Raw genomic sequence first — 13,520 nt, forward strand, 5'->3', positions numbered from 1 at the left:
TGGGGTTACCAGCCCACCAGGTGGGGTTACCAGCCGACCCATTGAAAGCAACATCATCGCCTCACCTCCCTGGAATATACATCATTACATATGTACATTGTACATATTGTCAATGTATTTCTTGAGGTTTTATTGTTTTCCTTTTGTCTCTTTTTTTCATACTATTGTCCTGTACTGCTCAGGGACCTGAACTCCTTCTGTGGGATCAATAGAGATATCGTATGTAATCTGTTTGATCAGTTATTAACTGAACTGTCATAAAAGTTATATACACACAGAAAGAAATGCTGTGTGTGCACATTTATGTCCGTCTTAATGGATGCAGTGTGTGTATGTTTACGCATGTCTGCATGGTTATTTGTTGGTGCCTTAATATGTGTGTGTGTGTTTGCATGCGTTTTGTGAGTGAACATGCATGTTCAACGGATCCCTCCGTATAACGTATCACGCTGCAGGAGGTCCAATCTAATAGCTCTGCTTTACAATTCGATTTACTCAACGGCACTGGAGCCTACAGTGCTCTATGGAAAACCACCGGCCAGACATATATATATAAATATAAAATAGACTATACAGACACGCATTACCAAGGTTTAAAGACAACCCCAGTTCTGGGAAGGGCAATTGGAGTGGACTGTCGAGCAAAGCCTAATTCCACAATGTACTTTCCATCACGCAAATGTCCCATTACTCCAGATGAGATGTAGCATATCCCGCTACACATTGAAACAGGCTGGACCCCGAAACAGACAAAGAAAAAGAATAGGCAAATCGATGGACGGCCACTAAGTGCACGGTTAACCGCATTAGTTAACATTTTACTGGTATTGAGCCATCATGTCCCAGAATCCTTGGTGTGGGGCAAATGGCTCAAACTGCTTGAGTGGGGGAGTCACAGGATATATGACTGGGAGAGAGAGAGCTGATGGACAGTTGTGTGTGTGTGTGTGTGTGTGTGTGTGTGTGTGTGTGTGTGTGTGTGTGTGTGTGTGGCGGGGTATGTATGGGTTCGGTGTGTGTGTGTGGTGGGATGTGTGTGTGTGGCGGGATGTGTGCGTGTGTGCGTGTGCGTGTGTGCAAGAGTCTGTGTACAACGGAACACGTGGGCTGAAAGCGTCTGCTCAGAGTCATTAAAAACGTAATTTAAATGGTTGTAAATCAATAGAGGGAGCAGAATGCATGTGTGAGCGTGACTTCATTCAGCGCTGTGCAGAACGCGCCGTGGTTCCTCCCTAGTGCGACCCTGGGGATACGACTCCACCAGCAGCCATTGCAGTGTGACAATACACTCCAAGGCCATTCATCAACGTAAAGATGTCCCGTAGGTGCATGGGGAGGAAATATATCTCATTTTAGGGTTTTGCGCAGCAATATTTGTTTGTTTATATGCTATTCCCCGTTTGACTTTGAAGTGATAATTGCTTCATTAATCTTGTCTTGAAAATGATGACTTCACACTTCATAGTGAATAACAGAAATGCTATTTCACCCAAAAAGAAAAATGGATTTTTGTTGTTCGATGACAAGGACTTGTTTTGTTGAACCCAACCACATCTATTCATCTTTTCGTTTGTGCCTTTCGGTTGATTGTGCTGATTAAACATTTCAATCCCAAGATTACGAACCGAACAACACCTTTTGGAACGTCTCTCTAGCTAAATCAGGGTCGCAGTGTTGACTCCCGGTTTATCATTCCTTTAAAAGGCACCTCTTCATGCAAAAGCTTTCATCGTGTGATCCCCAAAACGCTGTGATATTTGGATTTGGATTCCTTGTTTTTACAGTTTTATCGTGTTTTTTATTGTTCATTTTATCGTTACGGTTTTCCTGTCTTGATATAAAGCACTTACACACTAGCATTGAAAGGGCTATACAAATATAGCCCAATAACAATAAAACCACCAAATGTATGCATCCCATGGGCCATACCTGAGGAGCGGCTGGAAGATGACAGTGATGTTCCTGGCCCCCGGCTTACACACAAACTTCATCTCTCCCCCCTCGATGAGGTTATCGTCTGCCCCTCCTAGGAGAAAACACAGGAAGGGGTGGGGTTATAGACGTGTGTGTGTGTGTGTGTGTGTGTGTGTGTGTGTGTGTGTGTGTGTGCGTGCGTGCGTGTGTGTGTGTGTCTCACACCTGCCTTTCTCTCTTAAGACGCACAGACTTCCTAATCCACTGTGGATCAAAGAATCATAAAATCAGCGCAACAAACAAACCAATTGTCTTATCCAGGGAATGACTCCCTGCCTACACACACATCTGTACCCCCGTGCTAAAGCCTGGGTGAACTCCGCAGCTAAGAGGGTTAATCTGAAAATCATAACCATCGTGGAACATGTTCAGACCAGGGGTGTGACGGAGCGAGCGAGAGGGAAATAAAGAGAGAGAGAGCGAGAGAGAGAGCGAGAACTACAGCGTGAGAGGGAATTAAAGAGATAGTGGTTCAGAGAATGAAGAAAAAAGACACATGGATAGACATTGAAAGAAAGAGAAAGATAAGGGAGAAAGGAAGCGATGGAGGAAGAGCGAGGAAGGGAGAGAGTGGAAGAGCAACATAGAGAGAGAGAGAGAGAGAGAGAGCAGAGGGAAAAGAAGGCAGATACGAAGCCTGCGGACAGAGGGAGAGAGAGGAAGATGAAGAACAGGTAGTTGGATGTGAACAGGGGTGTGGCTGACAGTAACAGAACACTGTTGCTCATTACCTCTACTCAACCTGAAGTAATCAATCCAATGAAGGCGGAGGAGGAAGGGTGCGCGTTAGTTCATGCATGTGTGCACGACTGTAATTGTGGAGCAAGTGCAATTATTTCTTCCGATAATCTGAAAAGATTTTTTTATCGTTAGTTCAACGTTGGTCCAGGGAAATTTGCGAAGCTCAAGAGTTGTTTCTAAAAGTAAATTAAATTGTAAGACAAAGAAAGAGATTTTAATATCTTAAAGGGGAACTATATGACTTTACTACCAATAAAACATATTTTATATATATATATATATCCAGCCCTGAATTTTTGCTCGACAGGAAAACAGCCTGTTTTCAGTTGCTGTTCCCTTCCCACCTCTCTCCCTCTCTCGTTGAGTGGTCCTTGGGGAGATTATGAAGCGATTTCGGCCTTTTTGCTGTCGGGAATTGCCGAGACGAGCGTGCTTCTGCTTCCGCTTCTGTCCCCGACGTTTGGAACACTTCTCTCTCCGACATTAGGAACACTTCGGCACTCTGCACAAAGTGCGTCGCCGCGCGGCGCGATCGGCTACAGAGCAGGACGTGCTCGGCTGAGGAAGAACCGCCAACTTCCATGAGTTAAAGTTCTTATTTTAAACCATGAATGTACCCGGGCTTCATGGAGCTCTATGCCCACTCTGTGACCTCTATCCAAGCGACGGTGACCCCGAGGACTCTGCCCCCCATTTCAGGGCAGAAGATGGACCGATGAACAGTAGCCAGGGAGTGGGCTCATGGAGACCGACAAGATATAGAACCCCCCCCGGACAACGGGACTGAAGCAATACCTACAATAATGTCCATGATGAGTTGGAGCTAAATGTCTTAGTGTATGTGGGCATCTGTGAGTGTGTGCATGTATGTATAATGTGTGCGCATTTGTTTAAGGGCATGTGTGTGTACTCATGTACTCAAGTGAAACTGTGTTTTTATGCATGCGTCTGCGTGCGTACATGTGTGTGTGTGTGTGTCTGCGTGCGTACATGTGTGTGTGTGTGTGTGTCTGCGTGCGTACATGTGTGTGTGTGTGTGTGTGTGTGTGTAAACTGTTCGTGAATGTCTTAAAATGGCAGAGACTTCCCTTGGGCTGCCAGCCCTGGCTGGCAGCCTCGCCTCCTCCAGGCAAACTCATTTCCATGTTCAATAGGAGCTTTTCAAAGGGCTGCGAGATACCGCCCAGAAAGACACCTTTCTCCGGGGCATGAAAGGCCAGGACGCCACCGCTGTCCCTCAGACCCCCCCCCCCCCCTCCGCACATCACCTCGCATTCACATGCATATCGCCGCATTGTTCCCCCTTGCCGAGCTCCCATAATACATTTCTAATGGAACACGTTTCTATTGAGGGGAGCGCCCGCGGAAAACACAAGGAGACCAAACCACTGCAGGTTTTCATCAGCAGCGAATGGGAAGAGGGCTGAGGACGGGTGGTTTAATTTCATCCCCCAGAAACATTCTAAGTGGGGCCTGGTTTTGGATCCGTAGCGGGGAAAATGTTCACCTACTGTGCAGGTGAACATTTTTGTTCCCGTTGGAGCGCGGAGGCTGAAAGGACGTCCAATCCATTCTCTGCTATCTCCGCCATCCTCATCAGCCGTCCTGTGGGGCCAATTCCATTAACTAGCCAATCACAGGCCGCTCTCTCTCTTCCACTCGTAAGATTCTCTCTCTCTCGCTCAACTCTCTCTCTTCCACTCGTAAGATTCTCTCTCTCGCTCACTCAACGCTCTTAATCCCTCAGTCTCTCTCCCCCTCTGAAGACTTTGACTCTCTCTCTCTCCCTCTGGAATCTAAAACTTGAGAAGTTTTCTGTGTTTTCTTGTCTCTCAGCTCAAACTATGGTAACCCCCCACACAGCACATACACACACCGACATGAGTGCAGACACACACATGCACACATGCGAGTGCAGTCACACACAGACACACGCCCACACACACACACACAGACACAGACGGTGACCAATTTAATTTCATGCTCTAAACATCTGCATCGGTGTCAGACAAAAAAAGAAGTGATGGAGGGAGGAGAGGAAGGAGGGGACCTGCGTGATCCGCGGGCCCAGCGACCAGCTGCTGGCTGTGGGCGGGTGGCGGGCGGCACGGTGTGGATGAATATGAAGCAGCACCGTGTTAATATGCATGAGATATCCTCTGGCCCTGAGGTCGAGGGGTCAGGAGGAACCGGAAGGCTGCCAGCGCTCTCCCACAACGTGTGAAAACAGGGAGCCAGCGTGCGCGTGCTTGTCCGTGTGTGTGTGTGTGTGTGTGTGTGTGTGTGTGTGTGTGTGTGTGTGTGTGTGTGTGTGTGTGTGTGTGTGTGTGTGTGTGTGTGTGTGTGTGTGTGTGTGTTCAAATACAGGATTAGAGGGAGGGAAGGGGGTGGGGGGAGAGGTGGGAGAGCAGCTGTAGCCAGGAGAGGAAGTGGAGGGAGGGGGGGGGGGGGGAGGTGGTTCTAGCGTTAGAGAACCCCATCTCCACACACACACTCACACCACAATCCCACCTCAACAACAACAACAACACACACAAACCTCCACACACACGCATTAAACACGTGGGCCGAAGGTGTTTAATGCGCACACACACAAACACACCAACACCCAAGAGTCAAAGGAACCGGCCCGTTGACACGCAGTCACAAACTGATGGAAAACATTGAGGTTTGGCCGGGAAAAAACAGACCTGCACACACATACATCCCCTCGCCATGACGACTCCTCCCCCCCACCCCCACACACACCTCCCTGACACCTACCCAGCCCTGCCCCCCCACGGTGCGTTACCATGCACTCTTCAGCCCACATGCAATCAAGTGAGGCACTGGCTCAGTGAAATTGCATTAGCCACACTTTCCTGGGTTTGATGAGGAGCCGGTTTGATCCACTCATCTATCCTGGCCTCTTCCCACTAGCAGGGAGAACCAGGGACATCTGATGCCTTCCTTAACACACCAGGGTGTGTGTGTGTGTGTGTGTGTGTGTGTGTGTGTGTGTGTGTGTGTGTGTGTGTGTGTGTGTGTGTGTGTGTGTGTGTGTGTGTGTGTGTGTGTGTGTGTGTGTGTGTGTGTGTGATCATTTATAGCGGAACGCAAGAAAGTAAAGTGCGCAATATACTTCATCCCTGCTGTGGAGTGTGTGTGTGTGTGCGTGTTGTCATGTTCACATTGAAGAAGGAATGTCGACATTCCATGATTTGATTTGGACGCAGGAAGCCATACGCATGAAGCATCAAGCGGCCCATCCCAGGGATGGTCATGTATATGATGATGGAGAACGTCTGTGAATCACCATCTAGGGGTCTATGTCTCTTAGGGATGGGCAAAATGATTCTTTTCCGGGAACTAGTTCTTTCAGTTCAGTTCACTATAACGATTCGTTTATTTGATTCGGTCGTTTTGATTCGTTCGTTACGTCAGATTACATCTTAAAAAAAATAAATTATAAAAAAACTTTTTTTTATAATTTTTTATTTTTTTTTAATTGGTCATGGTCCGGATAGGACCGTCAAGACCGCAGTCCGCCGTTTGGAGATGCCTGCTTTCTATTATATCGAACGTCCCACCAATATTTATACCACTTGCTTACTCTCTATATTTTATTCATGGTTTTACATTTATAATTTTATTTTACTTTACATTTAATTCTTCATTGTTCAGGCATTACAGAACTTGCATGGTCATAAATAAAAAATACGAACTGCAGTTTAATTTCTTTGTTTGTTCTTAAATTGATGTAGAATGGAGCAAAGACTCCTGGGATTGGGAAATGCGTTTATCCAATAAACAGATGGATACGTCAGACAGAGAAAGCGCGCATATTCGACGGTACCGCCTTGTCATTGGTTTACCCAGGTGCCATTCCAACACCATTGCTACCTCTCATTGGCTGAATCTTTGAGCACGTTGTAGACTCAATCAATATAAGTCGCGGGGAGACGGAGCTCTGTTCGTTTGTATATTTTATTTTCGTGACCATATGTTTGGTTTATGTTAAAAAAAAAGAATCAAAGAACCAGTTCTTCTTGTTTTGGGGAACCAGTTCTTGTCGTTCACGTTCGGGATTCGTTCGTTGTAACGAATCAGTCGCGACCGACACATCTCTAATGTCTCTGGATAGATGGAGACGCCGTTATCACTGCTGCTGCAACTGCTCTCCTTAGGTCCTCTCCCACACACACACACACACACGACTGGCAGGTACAAAGCCCAACACCCTTCATGTATTAAAGCAGTACAAGACTAGAAAAGTTCTCCATGTCTACATTGACTAAATTAACTTTGTTTTTGTATGAAGGGTGTGTGTGTGTGGGGGGGGTACAGGAGCGTCATCACGGGGTCCCCTCAGGGCCTTGTTTGAATGCCAGGGCCAGTGGGCTGCATACAGGCGCATCCAAGGAAAACCTGGAGCCTCAATAAGAAAGCCCCCACACACACGCACACAAACGCCTCGGTTCAATAACAAATGAGTGTGTGTGTGTGTGTGTGTGTGTGTGTGTGTGTGTGTGTGTGTGTGTGTGTGTGTGTGTGTGTGTGTGTGTGTGTGTGTGTGTGTGTGTGTGTGTGTGTGTGTGGTGTCATGGCGCCGGCGTCCAATTCCTTCCAGACCGCCTTCATGTCTGATTGGCTGCTAATGAGCTCCTTCTATTATTAAAATTAATTTGACGAGGGGAGGGGTGAGGGGGGTGAGGGGCAGGGGAGGGGGGGGTGAGGGGGGGGGGGGGGTGAGGGGCAGGGGAGGGGTGAGGGAATTCACTCGGAGGACAGACTGCGTCAAATCAACCCACCCCCAAAAAAAAAATATAATAATACAACCTGAATAGATAAATAAACAATATGAATAAATTGCGGCGGGAATTGAGTTGGATTAATTATTAAGAAGTGTCCGCGGCGGAGAGGCAGCGCGGCTCCAGCCTCGTTAATTAATGAACGCCTGTCAGCGCAGACGCCACGGAAACACAACGATACACAGAGACAGCAATAAACAACACTGGGGCAACACAAACACAACACTGAGACAACAATAAACAACACTGAGGCAACACAACGATACACAGGGACAGCAATAAACAACACTGAGGCAACACAAACACAACACTGAGACAGCAATAAACAACACTGAGACAACACAAACACAACACTGAGACAACAATAAACAACACTGAGGCAACAAACACAACACTGAGACAACAATAAACAACACAAACACAACACTGAGACAACAATAAACACAGCACTGAAACAACACAATGATACACAGAGACAACAATAAACAACACAACGATACAGAGACAACAATAAACAACACTGAGGCAACACAACGATACACAGAGACAACAATAAACAACACTGAGGCAACACAAACACAACCACGAGACAACAATAAACAACACTGAGGCAACACAAACACAACCACGAGACAACAATAAACAACACTGAGGCAACACAAACACAACCACGAGACAACAATAAACAACACAGAGACAGCAATGAGAAATGAGACAATAAACAACACAGACAACCATAACACCCGTAGCCCAGCGGCCGCGTGGCAGTGCCCCACGGCCGCGCGGCAGTGCCCCACGGCCGCGTGGCAGTGCCCCGCGGCCGCTGGCGATGCCCTCGGTCTCAGACATCAGAAGGCGTCTCCTCAAACGAGGGACGTTTCCCCTGACCCTGACCCTTTCTAAAAGGTCTCAAACATCAGAACAGTCGGGTCTTAAGCAGCACACAGGAGCCCTTGGGGCCGGGAGTTTAGAAGAAAACAAAAAACGTGCATGAAAAATAATATTCCAACCGTGCAGTTTATTCAGGCGCAAAGGCTTTTGCTTCAGGTGCACTTCATAACACCAAGAGAAACGGGAAAACAAACCCAGAAAAAACAGCTTCCAATAACAAGGCACATGACGCAAAGCTATAGCAACCACAAACTAAATAAAACACAGCCTTTAACGCGTGCGGCCTCTTGAACATGTCAATCAGGCGGAGCGCGGGAGGGTTGGCGTGATTGAGAGTGTGTTTGTGCATGGGTGCCTGTGCGTAGGTGGTTATGGGGGGGCGGGGTAATGGGGCATAGGAGCACGCAGCAGGGGAGCAGACATCTGATGTCCTTTTCCCTCCAGTCACCCCATCAAGCTGTTGAGCTCTGGGAGTAGGACTGTGTGTGTGTGTGTGTGTGTGTGTGTGTGTGTGTGTGTGTGTGTGTGTGTGTGTGTGTGTGTGTGTGTGTGCCGCGCGCTTTCTGGGCTTTTTTGCCCGCCCAGAAAGCGCTATGCTCCCTCTATTGCTGGGTGGTGTTTTTGTCTCTCCCCCACCCCCCCCTCTCTCTGTTATAAAGCGCTATGCTCCCTCTATTGCTGGGTGGTGTTTTTGTCTCTCCCCCACCCCCCCCTCTCTGTTATAAAGCGCTATGCTCCCTCTATTGCTGGGTGGTGTTTTTGTCTTTCCCCCACCCCCCCTCTCTGTTATAAAGCGCTATGCTCCAACTATTGCTGGGTGGTGTTTTCGTCTCTCCCCTCCCCTCTCCCCCTCCCCCTCCCCCCTCTCTGTTATTAAGAGCTTGCTCAGTGTCAACGTAGAGGCTTGACGTCAGTCTTATTAGAAAACATGGCCTCTGTCTGTGCCTCCGTCTGGGACTCTGTTGTTTGTCTGTTTCTCGGCCTAAGCTCTTTTTTCCCCCTCTCAGAAACCTCCTAACTGAAGAGGCTTTCTCTTGGACTGAGGCTTTAGATATGGCCTGGTGGAGCCTTCTGGCTGGTCTGGTGGCTACAGGCTACGGTCCCCTGAGCGGCTGGACGGTTCCCAACGAGGAGATATGCCTGTGAGCTCTTCAGAAAAAGCCGCTGTGTATCTGCTATCTAATGCCCCTCTTTCAGCCCCTGATGTTACGCATTGCCAGCGAAGTCAAAATAACAATGTGCTGGTTGTTCTAATACCAGAGACACAGTGCGTTTCACACACAGTCTCGCTCTCTCCTCCGATTATATTCCAACACTGGCGCTAATTTAATCATTGAATGACTCGCCACGCAGTCCTGATGTCGGACTGCGGGCGTGTGCGTGGGTCTGCGTTTTAATCTCGGTTCCAAGTTATCTTATCCATTCCAACTCACAAGAACTGTAAAGAATTGTAATGAGATGACTATTTTCCCACATGGTAGTGTGTGTATTGTGTGCGTATAGATGCACACATTCAGCAGCAACAACAACAACAACGACCGCCTTGCCTTCATGGCCAACACAGGCAGCATCTTTTCTCCGTAAGAGCCTGTCAGCCTCAGGAGACACCGCCGTCTTTATCTACAGAGCCAGGTGCTGCGGCCGCTGAGAGCGGGGGGGGGTCCATGGGGAGGGGGGCAGGTACAGCAGCGTCCATCACTCACATGTACCACTACCACTACCCACAGCAGCTTTGATGTGGGCACCTAAAACATTGAAAAATGTGCTTGTATGCAAGCGTGCGCGTCGCAGCGTGTGAACAACCTGATTAACCAGCGCGCAGGCAGCGCTCCTCCACCGCGAGTACCGTCGTTAGCGCGGGTAGCGTCGTTAGCGCGGGTAGCGTCGTTAGCGCGGGTACCGTCGTTAGCGCGGGTACCGTCGTTAGCGCGGGTACCGTCGTTAGCGCGGGTAGCGTCGTTAGCGCGGGTACCGTCGTTAGCGCGGGTACCGTCGTTGGCGCGGGTAGCGTCGTTGGCGCGGGTACCGTCGTTGGCGCGGGTACCGTCGTTGGCGCGGGTACCGTCGTTGGCGCGGGTACCGTCGTTACAGCGCCCGGCATACGACCCCAAAAGGAAACAGTAACGCGCTGCTGCTGGGAGTACGATGACAGATGAGAGACGTTATTACTGAGATACGTTCTGTTGACTGGACGTTGCATCGTGTGTTGCTTGGGAAGAAAGAAAGAGTGAAAACATTGAGATGTTTTCACTCCTGTCAATGTCACCGTCAACGTCAACACAGCTGTAGCATTCAACAAAGAAACCGGTTCGGCAGTCAACAAACAACATGTCCGTGTGGAGAATTCATGCCAATCTATTTCATTTTGCGCCACAACATCACACAATGGATCAGAAAACAACAAAAGGATGGAAGCTGGGAACCTTTCCATGTTACCTTCCATATCGGACTGCCAGTAGCCATTCAATGTGGGCCGTACAGCATTTAAAGCTTTTGAATGGGTTTCAACAAGGATATGGAGTAGTCCAGCTTCAAGAAACGATCAGGATCTTCATGGGCAGCTACGGGAGTTACCTTTAGAATGTCAAGAGCACATCATGATGATGAGCTGCCCGGTTTGACAGATTCTATATTAATATTGATTCAATATCTACATATTGACACAGACACGCACATGCACACAATTAATAATTACAAAGAAGAAGGTCATATTGGCATAAGAGTGTGTTGAGCGAGAACGAGAGAGGGCGTGCGAGAGACATCAATCATGTATGAGCACGGGTCTGAGACATTCTAGGGCTGTAATCCCTGAGTAATTATCGACATCTCTCCCATGAAAGCTTAATTCTACCTCGACTTCCGTTTAACTGTACGATAAATCATAATTGCAAGGTCAACGGAAAAGCTGAAGAGGATCGATTCCTCAGCAGGGATGGGAAGGAGAAGCAGGAGTCTGACGGAGTCACAGGAAGGAGAAGCAGGAGTCTGACGGAGTCACAGGAAGGAGAAGCAGGAGTCTGACGGAGTCACAGGAAGGAGAAGCAGGAGTCTGACGGAGTCACAGGAAGGAGAAACAGGAGTCTCTGTGACGGAGTCACAGGAAGGAGAAACAGGAGTCTCTGTGACGGAGTCACAGGAAGGAGAAGCAGGAGTCTGACGGAGTCACAGGAAGGAGAAGCAGGAGTCTGACGGAGTCACAGGAAGGAGAAGCAGGAGTCTGACGGAGTCACAGGAAGGAGAAGCAGGAGTCTGACGGAGTCACAGGAAGGAGAAACAGGAGTCTGACGGAGTCACAGGAAGGAGAAGCAGGAGTCTGACGGAGTCACAGGAAGGAGAAGCAGGAGTCTGACGGAGTCACAGGAAGGAGAAGCAGGAGTCTGACGGAGTCACAGGAAGGAGAAGCAGGAGTCTGACGGAGTCACAGGAAGGAGAAGCAGGAGTCTGACGGAGTCACAGGAAGGAGAAGCAGGAGTCTGACGGAGTCACAGGAAGGAGAAGCAGGAGTCTGACGGAGTCACAGGAAGGAGAAACAGGAGTCTGACGGAGTCACAGGAAGGAGAAACAGGAGTCTGACGGAGTCACAGGAAGGAGAAGCAGGAGTCTGACGGAGTCACAGGAAGGAGAAGCAGGAGTCTGACGGAGTCACAGGAAGGAGAAGCAGGAGTCTGACGGAGTCACAGGAAGGAGAAGCAGGAGAGTCTGAGCGGTGCCCAGAGACGGGGTGTTGTTGGGAAGACGCTGTGCAGCCGCGGAGGCTGGAGGACCTATCTGTCTGCACAGGGAGGAGGTGCGTTGGGGTGGCGCCGCTCTTGGAGTGGAGGTTATTGTTGGAGGAGCAGGAGGGGAAGAAGAGATGGAGGACTATCTCTCTATTCCAGGCCTTCGCCTGGGGGCTTTACCAGCAGCAAATCAACATTCTCAACGTTTTCTAAAGAAAAGCTATCTCAGTGCAGTCCGATAGCCGGCTCAATCACTGTTCACACACAAGGACACGGGGTCACGCCTCCCGCTCCCTCTCCCTGATTGTCGCGTCAAAAGTGAACTTTTTAAAATGGAGAGATTATTTCCCCAAAGTCAACAACATGTACACGAGCGCTTACTGCCTGGTGGAAGCTCCGCTCCAAGCACTTACACACACACACACACACACACACAAACTCTTAAAAACACAGTCCCCTTCCTACCCCATTCATTTCCCGCAAGACAATTTTCCATTTGCACCTCCGACGGCCCCATCCCCGCCTCCTAGATGTGATGTACAAATCAACCTGACAAGAAACACCACTTCTGGCCAGCTCCCCCCCCTGACCCCCCCCCCCCCCCCCCCCGTCAGTCAGCCGCCTGTCCTGGCCCTATGCATGCACCCCTCTCTGATCCCCCCTGATCTCTCCCTCTCTCTCATCCCTCCAGGGAGCACAATGCCATTGTACTACGGGAAATAAATACATGAATAAGAAGGAGCCAAGTTAATACAACATTTCCATTTTATTTGTTACTTCTGAATGAGCATTAAGAGGTGGGGAGAGTGGACATGATTAAGATACAAAGAAAGGAAAGGTGTGTGTGTGTGTGTGTGTGTGTGTGTGTGTGTGTGTGTGTGTGTGTGTGTGTGTGTGTGTGTGTGTGTGTGTGTGTGTGTGTGTGTGTAGCTGTTCTTTTGTTGGCGGGACAGCTTGTGGACGAGTCTATTTTGAATATCAAAAGGAGATGAGGAACAGAGTGAAATAGATTAGGAATTGAGATATTACTACTCCAACTCGGAGAGGTCGGAGGTCAGGACTGTGTGTGCGTGTGTGTGTGTGTGTGTGTGTGGCATGTTCAGCTGAAGGAGACGAGGGAGGTTCAAGTGTGTATGGTTGTTTACGCCTGGACAAGATTGCATACACTGCAGTATGGGGGTCTTGAGTGTGTGTGTGTGTATGTGTGCATGTGTGTGTGTGTTTGTGTGTGTGTGTGTGTGCGTTCGGTTTCCTCTTTTCCCATACAGCAAAAGCCATTATCAAAAAAAAATGTTTCCTCTGCGCAATATCGCGAAGCAGTGCAACGAACGAACATAGTAGACGGATAAATAAATAAACAAACATAAATAAATAAACAGGGAAAGAAATCAAATTGAAAAGTCCA

At 48.7% G+C, this 13,520-nt stretch overlaps 1 protein-coding gene across 1 annotated transcript in view; it reads right to left on the reverse strand.

The window, feature by feature from the left end:
* Nucleotides 1–13,520, reverse strand: part of exoc4 (exocyst complex component 4) — a 97,316-nt gene that overhangs the window by 42,203 nt on the left and 41,593 nt on the right. Inside the window, exon 10 of the mRNA XM_060039129.1 lies at nucleotides 1,930–2,026. Within this exon, the coding sequence (XP_059895112.1) occupies nucleotides 1,930–2,026 (97 nt within the window). The remainder of the gene's footprint in view (nucleotides 1–1,929; nucleotides 2,027–13,520) is intronic.

This window comes from Gadus macrocephalus, chromosome 19 (genome assembly GCF_031168955.1).
Source record: "Gadus macrocephalus chromosome 19, ASM3116895v1".
Classification (NCBI taxonomy): domain Eukaryota; kingdom Metazoa; phylum Chordata; class Actinopteri; order Gadiformes; family Gadidae; genus Gadus; species Gadus macrocephalus.